At 36.3% G+C, this 14,157-nt stretch overlaps 1 protein-coding gene across 1 annotated transcript in view; it reads left to right on the forward strand.

Moving 5' to 3' along the window:
• WDR11 (WD repeat domain 11) overlaps positions 1–14,157 on the forward strand; it is a 33,841-nt gene that overhangs the window by 15,229 nt on the left and 4,455 nt on the right. Inside the window, exons 12-26 of the mRNA XM_057379251.1 lie at positions 1,116–1,222; positions 3,325–3,400; positions 4,857–4,965; positions 5,264–5,388; positions 5,716–5,863; positions 6,170–6,276; positions 6,709–6,823; positions 8,042–8,213; positions 9,826–9,934; positions 10,697–10,759; positions 11,721–11,786; positions 12,500–12,668; positions 12,902–12,997; positions 13,353–13,543; positions 13,870–13,921. Of these exons, the coding sequence (XP_057235234.1) occupies positions 1,116–1,222; positions 3,325–3,400; positions 4,857–4,965; positions 5,264–5,388; positions 5,716–5,863; positions 6,170–6,276; positions 6,709–6,823; positions 8,042–8,213; positions 9,826–9,934; positions 10,697–10,759; positions 11,721–11,786; positions 12,500–12,668; positions 12,902–12,997; positions 13,353–13,543; positions 13,870–13,921 (1,705 nt within the window). The remainder of the gene's footprint in view (positions 1–1,115; positions 1,223–3,324; positions 3,401–4,856; positions 4,966–5,263; positions 5,389–5,715; positions 5,864–6,169; positions 6,277–6,708; positions 6,824–8,041; positions 8,214–9,825; positions 9,935–10,696; positions 10,760–11,720; positions 11,787–12,499; positions 12,669–12,901; positions 12,998–13,352; positions 13,544–13,869; positions 13,922–14,157) is intronic.

Genomic DNA, 14,157 nt, shown 5'->3' on the forward strand with positions numbered 1-14,157 from the left:
GAAGAAAGCTTCCCATGCTTTTAGAGCTTAAACTAAAATAATATAAATATRGCAGTAAATTATATGTGCAAAATATTATGGGAGTGCTTTTTGGTTTCATTTAGGAAACTACTTAATACAATGTGAGTTGGATTTACTGACAGTAAATCATAAATATTGTTACTTTTCTTTCTCATACTTCACATATATCCTTGCAAAAAGCAYGATTGATGTAACAGAATACTTGTTCTGGGAATGGTTCTTAAATAATCTGTGTTTGAAGGATTTGAGGGAACCTTAAATCCTTTTATCTGTGTTAAAATGGAGTTGAGCACGTGTCTATTAGAGCTCAATTTCCTTTAGATRAGTTCCTTGATTTATTTCACAGATGAAGCACTTGGCAATTTTCACAGGCACTGAGTGARTGTGGGAAATGGGGCTGGAGAAGGAACAGTCCCACCCAGTGCCACTTTCTGTCCCTTTTGCCCTGCAGTATATTTCAGGAATTTGCTGAGAACCCATCTGTGCTGCCAATATGTTCTGTGCACTGGAACTTTACATCCTTGCAGCACTGCAACGTGATTTGCTTGGGAGCTGCTTTGGTGTGATCTGAAAAAAACAAAACAAAAAAAGAAAACAGATTTTTGGTTCTTTTGTGAAATCTCTTCAGGGCCTCTCTTTTTGTATCTTTATTTCTCTTCTCTCTGGACTGGAAGAATGAAGTCTAACCACAGTGCCACCCACATGARTATTCCTGTGTGCTGGGAAATCAGAGTTGTTTGATATAACCACTGATTTGATCAGAGTGTCTGCTCTGGTCTGCTGAGTGTCTCTGAGGGCTTTATGCAAAAGTTAACTATTTTCTACCTGAATATTTTATTTTAGCCACAGAACTAATGCAGACTGAAAAGAAAGCTGCTCTTAAATTRAATTCAGTAACTTTATATTCACATMATGGATTTTAATGTGTAGTTTCTTGTTATGCTTAATTATGATGTTTCMAGAAACTCTAGAAAATTACATCTGTGCTGCTGCTTTGAAGAATATACATTAAAAAAAAATTGTACTTCAAACTTCTTTTCTGGCCATTCAAATATTTGGGCTAATATGCTCCATATATTTCCTTCTGATCACAGGGGAATTGAGTGGATAAGCTTGACTGGGTTCATTTCCTTCGCCACTTCAACACCCAACAATCTGGGACTGGTCAGGAATGAGCTGCAGCTGGTGGATCTTCCAACAGGTTTGTGTTTTCTGAGAAATCTTCTCCAGGAGCTGACAGGTTTGCTGGGGAGTGACAAGTATGAGTTCTGACTATTATTGTTTTTTTATTCCTTCTGTTGTCATGACGAAGTAAAATAATAAAGAGGAGCTTTAACTGTTCCTGCTCTTCTTTGTGAAGCCCAAAATGTGTTTTGCCTGGTGCTCTACAGACAGACTTGAGCCAACACCTTTGCAAAAACATCTTGGACTTATTAAAAGAATAATAAACATCAGCAGAGGGGTTAGAAGCAGCCAYATAGGGTATTAGTGGTGGATTTTGTTCATGAGCTGCACATATTTCCATATTTCCAAATGTGTTTTGCCACAGTCTGCATCCACTGTTTCATGTGCCCCTGAAATAATGTTGAACCTTATACTGTGGTTTGTTTCAGCAACAGGCCAGGCACATGGTCAGAATTTGTGAAATGGATTTTAAACAATAAAATCTGATACTTTTATAAAGAATTCCAAAGGTTAAAAAATAAGGAGCTCTTTAAAAGATACTGKCAGTAGCAAAATGAACTGGTTATGTGTGGGTTTTCAGCTATTTTGGCCTTATAATGGATGATAAATGTATTTCTGATTGAACTCAATATTTGCACAATACAAGGAGGTATAACTGGGAAGATCAGACAGCCCAGAACAGGAAGCACTTCAATAATTATAATTTGTTTTTGAATGTGAAAACCTGGAGCCATTTAATTTCTAATTGAAGAGCCTGAATCTTGTGACACATGGCTAATTCAGAATTGCTTTCTATAGCACATAAAGTGATTTTATTTAATTKGGTCTATTTAAGCTTATGGAAAAACCTCAATTGTTGTATTTCCAGGGTGCTGCACAGAGAGGTTATTCTTGTAGCATAATATTGTAATTTTTTTTTAATATAATATCTTTTGTTCATCTGTTTAAAGTCAAAGCAGAACAGATACATACAGTGGGAAATTAATCTCATGAAATGGGAATCTGATTTTTTAAACAGCTTGTAAATCAGTATAGAATATTTATAGTCAGTATTTCTGCAGGCAAACAAGTTTTGAGTAAAAATAAATGCCTGAGACCTTAGCATTTGGTTTGCTTAAAAATGGTGTATTTCCATATTTACAGGGATAAGAAAGAAAGGCACAGCAATTTAATGTTTGATTTTTGCTTCTTCCATCACTTAGGASCCTGAATTTCAGGCCTAGCAAAAAYRTGCTGATTCATCTTTACTTTGACAAAATTCACACTTATGTTTCTGAAGAAAAATATGAAAGACAATTCTTAAGATGTTTCATCATTCATGAAAATAGAGGTGGAAGATTTCCTTTAGCTTCTGACATGAGCCTCTACTTAATGTTCTTGATAACTAGATTTATTCTAGTTATCAAATGTAATTGGCTTAAGTAATTTAGCTGTGAGCTACAAGTGCATCTAAAGTTTATAGCTTGAATTTTCTTTGGGAGCTAAGGAGAATAAAACTTGGCTAGGAGATGCTGTTTGTGGGTCATTATTTATTTTAGTGGTATCCATAACACCTATAATTCTGCAACACTTCCTACAAGTGGATGAAAATTTTGTTGGGTATGAGACTATAAATTCTTAGGATTTACTCTTTTAGCTGGAAAGAAAGAGRGAATGGTTCTGATGAGTGTAGAATGAGTTAGCAGCTTGCCATGAAAATCCTGTCAGATTTAGTTTATGGCAGAGTTGATTTTTCCTACCAAACTTGAAATGGATTAATGAATTTCCTCCTTGGGGAATGGAGAGAATATTTCATTGGTTTTGAGTGGAAAATAACTCCTTGAACTCTATATTTATGTAATCCTGATGCATCCATTTGAGTTGCTGTGCTCTGGAAGCAGGTCAGGWGTTAGATGTGACAGCAGAGTTTACATTTTATTGAATGTAAACTTTGAAATGCAGTRAAGTGAAATGCAATAAAACTTTGACAGTGCCAAGAGTATTGTTAGTGATTTGGAGATTTTCTGGTTTGGTTTGTAAACTATTTCTGTTTACAAACAGAATATTTTATAAACAGTTTCTCTGTTTCTCTTTGGTTTTTTAACTGCTTCTTTTCTCCACCCTGGTTTTGTGCTCCAGGCAGGAGCATTGCATTCCGTGGGGAGCGAGGCAACGACGAGCCAGCCATTGAAATGATAAAGGTGTCTCATTTGAAGTAAGTGCATCAGCCCTGTGAGCTTTATAAATGTTACTGTACTGCATGCAGATCCTCATGATGTCATAGAGATTCTAGGGAAAAAAAAAAACCACTTCAGTATGTGTAGAAAAATACTCAACAGCGTCAAGAGGAAAATGCTTCAGAATATGCATTCCAAATGCAAAAGCTGTGAATGTTTCTGTGGTTGACTTGGTCACTTCAGAATGCAATCATATTGCAAGATCAATAATGAACATTTTATTTCTTACAAGAATTGTGTTTACTGAACAGGCATTTTGATAATATTAGGGAAAGTAGAAGTGCTGAACTGTTTTTGTCAACTTTGATTCTGTTATGAGTTTATTCTCTTTTCCATAACTTAAGCCTTATGCCAATCTAGGAAGTTTGACATTAAAGGTTAGATGATTATTCACATTTATTTCATTTTTTAWGTATTTCACACTTTTATAATAATTGTCTAGTGGAAAACCACATGTGAGATACAATTATTGGAAAAGTCAGCTGATAAATGACSCAATTGTTTCTTTTCAAGTCCTCATTACTTTGAGCTCAGGCCTGTGACAGGAGGCCCTGGTCTTCATAGTATTAAAAATAATAACTGTAGTACTCTGGAAGATAACTTCACTTTCTTGAATRAATGAAATTAAAGTTGTGTTGAATTTAATAGGGTGTTGTCTGTAAATCTTAAAAGCTTTTTCTTTACAGTGGAGGAAAAAAATTAATGTCCTCTAGCTTGTAGAGGAATATTTTTGTACCTAAAAGTTCCAGAGAATTTGGAAGAGTTCAACCATAGAATGTTCTTAATAATGCACTAAAAATTCAGAACAGCCATGGGCTTAGGAAGAGTCTGGAGAGTGTTGAGTGAGAGCAAGAAAGGAGKTTCACTTGTGCAGAGATAAATGATGCAGTGCCTGAGAGGACAAATTGCTGAGCAGCCTCTCTGTTTTCAAGTTAAATGTGCAAAGTGGTAGATTAAAGGTGTTTACACTCACCCAGCTGCACAAATGAACAATCTGAAGACAGGACTGACAAGTGGTTTAGTGTGAGATAATTTTATGTTCATTTATCCCTGGATTAGGAAGTATCTTGCATCTGCAGGAGAGGAAAAAAGTGTCCAGCCTGCRGTGTTGGTTTCTTTTGTGCTTTGTGCAGTCATTGACTCAGGCTGAGCATGGTGAGATCAGATCTCTGCTGCTCTCTCTGAWTTACTCCCCTTGTCTCCTCCACAGTAATTGTGCAGAACCACCTGTCAGAAATTTATAATTCTGTTAGCTTTGAAGAAAACTCTTTTTCAGATATTCTTTTGCCGCTCAGTAACTCAAGGGAATCACGAGCTTCAGAGGGGGATTTAATTTGCTCTGCTAACTCTCYGTTTTTGAGGGTCTCCAGAGTACTACATGTGAAGTAAAATGCTCAAATGATTTTTGCTGTAGTAACTTCTCTTTTGTTTCAGGCAGTATCTGGCTGTGGTATTTAAAGACAAACCACTGGAGATCTGGGATGTCAGAACGTGCACTCTGCTCAGAGAAATGTCCAAAAACTTCCCTACAGCCACTGCTTTGGTAAGGAATAAATCCAGTTACTCTTTAATAAATGAGAAAACATTGAGATAGTAGAAAAATCTTCAAACAATTTTGCAGGAAAATGTTGCTGTAGCATATACAGACAAGTGCTTTAATATTTCATCTATCACCAAATGGAGGCTGGAAAAATGGAGAGTCTGGTGAAGAAATCTGCTCTGCCCATTGGGTGATGGAGGGAGGGATTACAGAATGTAATCTTCTTGGAAATCATAAAGCCCCAGTAAATTCATGGAATAAACCTTTGTCTTTTCCATTTTTCCTGGGTCATTTTTCACAGGAATGGTCACCTTCCCATAATTTAAAAAGCCTGAGGAAGAAGCAGCTGGCAGCCAGGGAGGCCATGGCCCGGCAGACAGTGGCCTCAGACACTGAAGTCAGCAGYGTGGAATCCTCTGTGATCAGGTATCCTGCTTCTGGTGGAAAGCTGTTCTACATCACTTGTTGGTTTTTCCACCATGTGACATTTTTCTAATGAAAAGAATAATTTGGAATGGATTCTTGAGTATGTAACAGGCAAAGCAACTTTATGGGCCTCCCTTTAGTTTTTATGTGTGGATCTTTGATGTAGATTGATGTACCTGTTTCTCTCAGGTGTGTCTGTAGCAGTCCATTGGGTWCCTGGTTCTTTAAGTGAAAGTGTTATTTGCTTTTTTTTTTCTGGTAGAATTTGTCTTGCAATTCTTGATTTCAAGAACAGAGTAATTGTGTCTCATTATGTTCTTTTTAAAGCTTGTTGCAGGAAGCTGAAAGTAAATCAGAGCTGAGCCAGAACATYTCTGCCAGAGAGCACTTTGTGTTCACAGGTGCTGATGGGCAGGTTTATCATCTCACAGTAGAAGGAAACTCAGTGAAAGACAGTGCAAGAATTCCTCCAGATGTGAGTTCCAATTTTTCTGTATCATCAATASTTTAATTTTTTGTTTAGCTTTGATTGCCAGAAAAGAATCAAGGGTAAGCTTTATAGCAGCAAGTGGTCACTAACGCAGTACTTTGAAATCTGAAATGTGAATTCCAACTTAAAAACCCATAGCAATTCTGTTTTCACAGTCTTACATATTTAATTGAGTAGAATTTGRTCTATTATGTAATCATATTTTTTTTTAATTGCCAATGTTGAAATATTTATTCACATGTTTGACCCTATTAATGAAAATCTTTTGTTCTGCTCCTTAAATATTTTCAGGGAAGTATGGGTAGCATTACATGTATTGCCTGGAAAGGGGATATASTGGTTCTTGGAGATGTTGATGGAAACTTAAACTTCTGGGATTTGAAAGCTAGAGTATCCAGGTATGAATGCAAATTGAGTTTGTCAAACATGAGGTGATGAGTGTTAAAATGTGGAATGTTTTCATCCACAGTTGAAAATGCAAGTATTTTGAAATAAAAATTCAGAAAATGTCTACTGTGTTACWGTTTTCTACATTTAATCTCTTGTGTTTTCAGAAGAATTAACATTTAATCAAGGTTTTAAAACCAGCTAGAGATTTTTTTTACATTAAATCTGCAATGGCTTCTTGTAAAACATTAACTACTATAATATTTATYCCAAGCATTTARTCATTTTAATTTTAATAATCTGAATATCCATTTGTGTGTGCATGTATAGATGTTCTCCTCCTCAATCTGTGCAATATCAGGATCTGCAAAGTTCGTGGAAAGGATTTAATTCCTACAATATTAGGTATATAATGATTGATCCTAATCTTGTTCTTTCTGTAGGGGAATTCCTACACACCGGAGCTGGGTGAAAAAAATACGGTTTGCTCCAGGGAAAGGAAATCAAAAACTTCTTGCCATGTACAACGATGGGGTAGAAATTTGGGATTCAAAAGAGGTAAGTGACTGTGGGTTTGATGAGCATCTCTCCTTAAAGCACACACATGACCTCTGAAAATCAGGATGAGTGAGGGATGGAGATTTCCTGAGTTGTGATTTCTTGCTGACAGTTGGATGATAAAGCAGTATGGCTTTTCTCAGAAGATTTTTACTCCCTATAAAGCATTTTTAAGCTGCCATCAATGAGAAGGGTCTTTCCCTCTTAGAGCTGACAATGTGTCTGAGATCCTCTTTGTTGTCATCCTCTTGTAATGGTTTTGAGACCGAGCTTGAAAATTGAAGGGGGAGCCCCTAACCTGAGAATTTAATCTGTGAGCAAGAGATTATTTAACCACAGGTTTCTTCTGTGTATAATCAAGAGTAGATTTAATTTGTTAGGGAATACCAGAAAACCAGACACTAAATTAGTGTTGTSTAGCTTCTCTTCTTGCTCAAACACTGTAGTTATGTTCACAAACCTTCTGGGGTTTGCTTTGTAGCTCGTTGAGGGGATTATAGATCCATGGGGAAGGAAAAATAATTGTACTGTTTTAACTTAGCCCCCCAGAATAAGTTCAGGGTATCAGGGTTTGAAACAGGAACTTTAATTTCTTTCCTCTTCACTTTTTAATGAGCAGCAGCTCCAAATTCAGACACTTAATTAGTGCAATATGAAAYTGCACTGATGAAGAGAATTGCACAGCAGATATGAGCAGCTACTGTGAATTACATAAGCAGAGTAGGATATTATCCAGTGAGTCTCTCCTTGAAACACATTTAAATAGCTTTGATGCCGTGAAATACTCCTCCTATAGCTGTTCCCTCTCTTTTTTCCTAGGATAAAGGAGTTTCCTACATGAAAGCATTTAAAATTAAATTCACATTTTCAGTTGAAAATTTTTCAGAATATCTGTACTAATGTTTTATAGTCTTAGTTCTATTATACATCTAATGCTGTCCTGTTGGAAAAGATAACAAAAAGGCAGCTGTACACTGTGCTCAAAAGGATCTTTTCTCAGCTCTWAATTGGGAAATAGTATTGTTTCAGGGTAACCATGTGATCTGCTCCAAGGTTTCTAAATTCCTCACTCTCCAGAAAAGACCATTATTGAAATGATTTATGGCTAACTTCACCTTTTATTGTGAATTTTGTGCTGTGCCTCCTGGGTGTGTGACACAGCCTTACACTRGGTGATGGAGAGGCTGCTAAAAATAAAGAATAACTGAACTTTTCCAGGTACAAATGGTGAGCAGTTTAAGAAGTGGCAGAAACGTGAATTTCCGGATCTTGGATGTGGACTGGTGCACGTCAGACAAAGTGGTCCTGGCATCAGATGATGGATGCATCCGAGTGCTGGACTTATCCATGAAACCCTCGTGTTTCAGGATGGATGAACAGGATTTAATAGGTATGCTCATGTCTTTTCTGCTACCCACTGCTTGATACTTCTGCACTCCTGTTTGGAAAGTGGAGCTCAGCACTTCTGTTAGAACATGGAGTTGTCACATGTGGGGTTTTGATGCTTCTCTGCTGCTTTTCATAGGTAGAGGGAGTTTTTTTATGCTTAGGTTGTATTAATGGTTTTTTGGTGCAAATTTAATCTCCTAAATATCAAATACTTCGTAATACCTTGACTGAAGTATAAGCAAAATAAGTATTGAAGTATGAACAAAGTAAGAGCTTTTTGTACAAATATGTAACAAGTTGACTTAAAAATAATTGGTACATCACCAGTATTCATGACATCGTCTTGTAACATTTGTTAATGTGTGAAAATGTGTTTTCTGATTGTTTTCAGGTATCAAGGCGGCTTATAAACTGATTTACTGCTTTTCAAAGTGACCTTTGAAATAGCAATATTAGTGCTGTTTGCCTTTATGAAGGAATTTAARTGCTCAACTAGTTAACTAAGCTACATTTTTTTGTATTTATTATWACTGGTGTTCCAAATAATTGCTGCTCTTTTCTTTTGAGTCAGTCGTACCTTTACTCATACAAATTCCTGAAATMATTTCCTTAAAACACAGTAGATTCTCAGACATGTGTAATAAACTGTGATGTGGGGAACTGTGGTGTGGGTGTATTTGAGGAAACACGTAATTCATCACAGCCATTTTTGCTATCAAATGAATGTTCTGCAATATTAAGTTTAAAAGATGAATGTTGTAAACCCAAGCACAYTGAAATTAGGCTGTGCCAGCTGTAAGGCTGCCTGTGATTTAGCTGTCCTGCTGCCTCTGCTCTGTGGTGATGTTTTAATTACCAAATCACATTTACAAGAGTCCTACATCACTCAGTGCATATGAAGTACAGAGAATTGTGAATATTTAATAGTAGAGCTGGGTTTGGTGCTTGTTTCACTCCTGAGTCACTGGGTAGCATTTACTGCCTGTCACCCACACCTTGTACTGAGTACAGACAGTGACTTTCACATTTGTGTGACAGCACTTAATGTGTATTTTTTATSTTATTRAWCTTCCCACCATCCTTTCCAGATAAKGRGGTTGARTCCTCRTGTTATACTGTAGGAACTRTGGGGGARAAGCCAAACTAAATGTTCTTTGTGATACATTTGGGTACAGCTTTACCTTGCACCATGCCCATGTAGCAGCAAYAATCATTGTACACAGCTCTGCCTAATGTCACTATAATGCATTCCAGGAGTCTGTGGCTAAATTCATGAKGGAATGTCCTGAAATTCTCGTTTGAGCATGGCTGATAACCCTGTACCTTCTATGAARTGTTTTTCCTGGAGTGTGGAGATAAGCTTTTATATCTGGCAACCTGTGCTGGGTATATGAAAAGTCTTTTATTTATGATTTTCCTGGTGCTTGCAAACAAGCTGGGACACTTTCTGGTGGGACATTTTTTGTGGCACATTTTCTGTTGGGACATTTTCTGTGGCACATCTGGTGTACATTTTCTGCTGGTACATTTTCTGGAGCTACTTTTCTGATTCCTGAACACAGCATTTAGTGCACATGAGCTTCTCGACAATGAATTTTTTCCTTTTGTTTCAGAACCTGTCTGGTGTCCCTACCTGCTTGTTCCAAGAGCTTCATTAGCTTTAAAAGCATTCCTGCTGCATCAACCKTGGGATGAGAAATATTCTCTAGATATTATGGACATGTAAGAAGAAATACAGTTCTCTGTATAACATAATATTATTTTTTAAAGCCTACATCTTTTATTAGTCTTTCTGTGCAAGTAATTGTTAGATGTAGAAGTTTCCTTGCTCTCRGGGACAGTCAAAAAGAGAATTAATTCACTATTTATTACTAAAAGTAATAAATAGATRAGGCTCTAAGGTCAAGTATTTCTTTTGGCTTTCAGTGGCACTTGGCTATTAAAAACTGCAGTCTGCTTTAAGTACTGGCAAGATTTTTATGGCATTATATTACTTCTGAGAAAAACTGTGTGTTCTCTTTGTTCTAGAAGTTAATGCAGCAGTCAGAGGTGGTTCCTAAAGTGTAAATGAAAGYGATACTCTGTTTTTTAATAAATGTCTGTGCTCTTGGAGAGCCACTTTCACATCATCATAGGAGCACATTTCTGTGTCCTGGCCTGTGCTCTTGGTCACATAATAATGCTCTAGGCATTGCCATTTTTATTGATTTTAAGGTGAATGAATCAAAGAAAAATGGGAGAAGAAAGGTTGGCACTCACTCTAAGCTTGCGTGAAAGCAAACCCAGTTTTTCACTGCTATTTTGGAGCTGCTAACTGGATACAGAATCTTGTATGAAGAGCTTTCAAAAAGAATGTGAAAGATTGTTTCCATATATGTGCTTGTGTTTTTCTCCTACTACAAGTAGTGCTCTTCTATTTCAGATAAATCTGTCATMTTGGTAATACAGAGAAACTCTATTTTTTCTTTTTTTTTTTTAATCCAGTGATTATCCAGAGAATGAAAATATTAAAAACCTTCTTCAAGAACAGTTGAATTCATTGTCCAAGTAAGAATTTTCCTATTATTACTTGTGTAAGCTATGGAATTCTGAGAGGGCAAAAAATGTGAAGTTTGTGGCAATTGACAATTAAAGAAGAGAGATGCTTTTTGCCTCTCTAAAGATAAGCTTGAGTAATGATAGTTTCTGTTAAAAAAATTAAAAAAGTTAATTTTTATGTAACCCTTAAAACTGATGCTTTAAAGTTCCTGATAGGGTCAGTATATGGTACTTATAGGGTCAGTGACTGACCTGTGAGTATTTGGGATGTTTTAAGCAGTGCTTCTCAGGGATTTACAGTTCTTTATGGTGATCCAGATTGCACTGGAAACTGCTACTTAAATACCCTAAGGTTTGTTAGGATGTTTGAGCTCTGAGGAAGAAAGTACAATACTAAAAATTCTCTGTAAATGATATAATTTCTGAGTAATGCTTATGCACATTGCTCTGCTTACACAGAGTACAGATTTCGGCGTTCCATTTAAACCATGAAAATTACAGTTTTTCCATTTTCCTTTTGTCCTTTCACGTCGTAGGTCAGGAAGGGGAACAGCATATTTTTATCCAGTCTGAAGCATTTGTGGAAAATCTAAATTCATGCATGTGTATCCCTTACGTTGTGACACTACGTATCTGCAAGATTATTTCTAATTGAATTAATATTGTAATTAGTGGAATTACTGCAGTTTAATTGACAGCTTTGCATACACCCTGGTGGCGTTTCCTTATATTGCAAGGGCAGTGAGTTCCTGGTGAATTCACTGGACTTGCTTCTGGAAATCAGTTATATTTCAAATTACATATAATGCCTGTTGTAATTGTTTTCATAGATGCATTTTTAAATTTCTGAAAAGAAATTGTGTATTTTGAGGTTTGATTTTATTTAGTTTGTATGTGATGTATCTTACTTGTGTTTGAAGCCAACCAAACAAAAACCTTGCACAGCATTTTAGATTCTTCTCTTTTGCAGTGACATAAAGAAGCTTCTGCTTGATCCTGATTTTACCCTCCTTCAGAGATGTCTCCTGGTTGCCAGGTAGGAGATTCAGATAAATAGAGGAAATGTTTCCCAGGAGAATCTCTTTGCTGTTAATGCATAGGAATGAGCTGAAGTTTAGGTACTCACTCAGTTGTCTTTTAACTCAGTGCAATTCTTAAACTACTTTGTTACCCATATATTAGAGTGTTTTAGGACCTAAATGGAAATGCTACCTTACTGATACTCAGTTTTATTTGCTTGCTGGATACAGAGAACTTCCCTCAGTCTTGTTGGCACTTTCATAACTGCAGTTCTGGCAGCCACATTGCATTTAGTTGTTTATGGCCCAAAATGCCATTTAGAACTTCACAATAGTTCTATCCAAACAGGGGAAGGCCTGGGATTTATTTCAACTGTATTTATTGTGTGTGGTTCCTCTGCCTAAAGTGATCTAATTTCAGTCTGTCTGTACTCAGAGATGGTTTTCAAACTTAGTAACTTGTGGCTGAAAGAGGAGATCAGCAATTAAGTATAAATTAATAATAAATATCAATTTCCACATATTCCTATGCTGAACATTCCCAGAGTTTAATTGCTGTTATAACTTACCTTCCTAAATCTTCTCCTGTAGTTTGTCCCACTGGTAATGCAAAGTACTTGTGGTGTCCACAAGAATGCATAGGCTTTTAAAAAAGTTAAATGTATGATATTTTTATATGTTGTATGGAAAAATACAAACCTGTTTCACATCCTGCTTTGTTTCTTCTCAGGCTCTATGGGGATGAATCTGAACTGCATTTCTGGACTGTTGCTGCCCACTATTTGCACAGTTTGTGTCAGGAGAAGGCTGCAAAATCAGACACAGCCATCCTTCAAGAGCAGTTGGTTAATCCTCTGGATATATGCTATGACATACTGTGTGAAAATTCTTACTTCCAGGTATGTCAAAGAGTTCAAAACCAAATTTCATAAGAATGTCATCAGCACAATAAGCACTTCCTTGTTCATATTTCACTTTTATTTGTAACATACTAGTCTGGATTAAAACATTCCTGGTACTTAAAAATAGAGGGTGCTCCAAAAACTATCAGGATATTTACCTATCTTTCAAATGCCTTGTTTTATTTCTTTGGGTAGGCTTTCATTTTAAATATTTTTCCTTCTTTGTCCAGAAATTCCAGCTGGAAAGGGTAAATCTCCAGGAAGTGAAGAGATCAACGTATGATCATACCAGGAAATGTGCTGATCAGCTTCTTCTCTTGGGCCAGGTTTGTGGGTAATATTTGAATTTTTTATTCTTCTTCCCTGTTTGGTGTATTTAGCCTATTCAAGTAAAGCATTTTTAAACTGTATTTGTTATTTCCTACTTGTATTAACTCAGTGCAAAGTTTTTGCATTCTTAGTATGTTAAATTCATGATGGGTTTTTAATGCCRTCCTTATTACGAGTGCCTTATTGAAATAGAATCTCAGCCATTACTAGACTGGGAGATATTTTTATAGCCTGTTTTCRAATAACTTTCATTGTTATTTTTCCCATGTCTTAAAAAGAGTAAAAAATGGAAAGGCTTTTAAACAAAATTGAGTGTTTTGTAACCAAAGTTGCATTTTTTTCTCTTGCCAGACTGACAGAGCAGTGCAACTGCTGTTGGAAACCAGTTCAGACAATGTTCACTATTACTGTGATTCACTCAAAGCTTGCCTGGTCACAACTGTCACCTCATCAGGGCCATCTCAAAGCACCATTAAACTGGTAGCAACCAACATGATAGCCAATGGGAARCTTGCAGGTAAAATATCCCTTTCTCTTAGTCTGTAAACTGGTAATTCTCATCATTTTTAAAGATGCCAGTGGAAACAGGAATGAGTCCTGCTGTAATAGCACAAAACTGCTCAGTAACTCAGTTCTGAAGTTCAACTTGTCTTGATTCATTTTCACTGAAATACTTCTATGATAAAAATATTTTTGCACAAAAAGAGGGTCAGCACATAATATGTATTTTCCACTTTTTCAAATTGAAGAATTAATTAAAGTTTGGTGTTGTGTTACGAAACATGAAATAAGGACTTAGTCTCCTTTTCAGCTCAGAACTTGTTTCAAAATATGTGTTTTCTAACAAGTACACGTTAATTTTGCTCAGTGCAAGAGCTGTTTACCATATAATTGAAATACTTAGGCAGAGAAAGTTACAAGTCTGTACTTGCCTGGAAAAAAAAAAATACTTCCCACTCTGTAGACTGTTAATAATTACACTGTGGACAACATTAAATTAAAATATAGGATTATCTATGAATCTGTTTATTTTATTTACAAAGATCATGATCTCTTTATGATAAGTCCTCTGAACCCCTAAATTTGTGTTTAGAACAAAGACAAATGAGAGCTTTGTGTAGCCTCTAGCTCAGGAGGAAGCTCCCATAGCTGGCAC

Source organism: Malurus melanocephalus, unplaced genomic scaffold (genome assembly GCF_030028575.1).
Source record: "Malurus melanocephalus ecotype Western Australia unplaced genomic scaffold, MMel_1.1 scaffold_397, whole genome shotgun sequence".
Classification (NCBI taxonomy): domain Eukaryota; kingdom Metazoa; phylum Chordata; class Aves; order Passeriformes; family Maluridae; genus Malurus; species Malurus melanocephalus.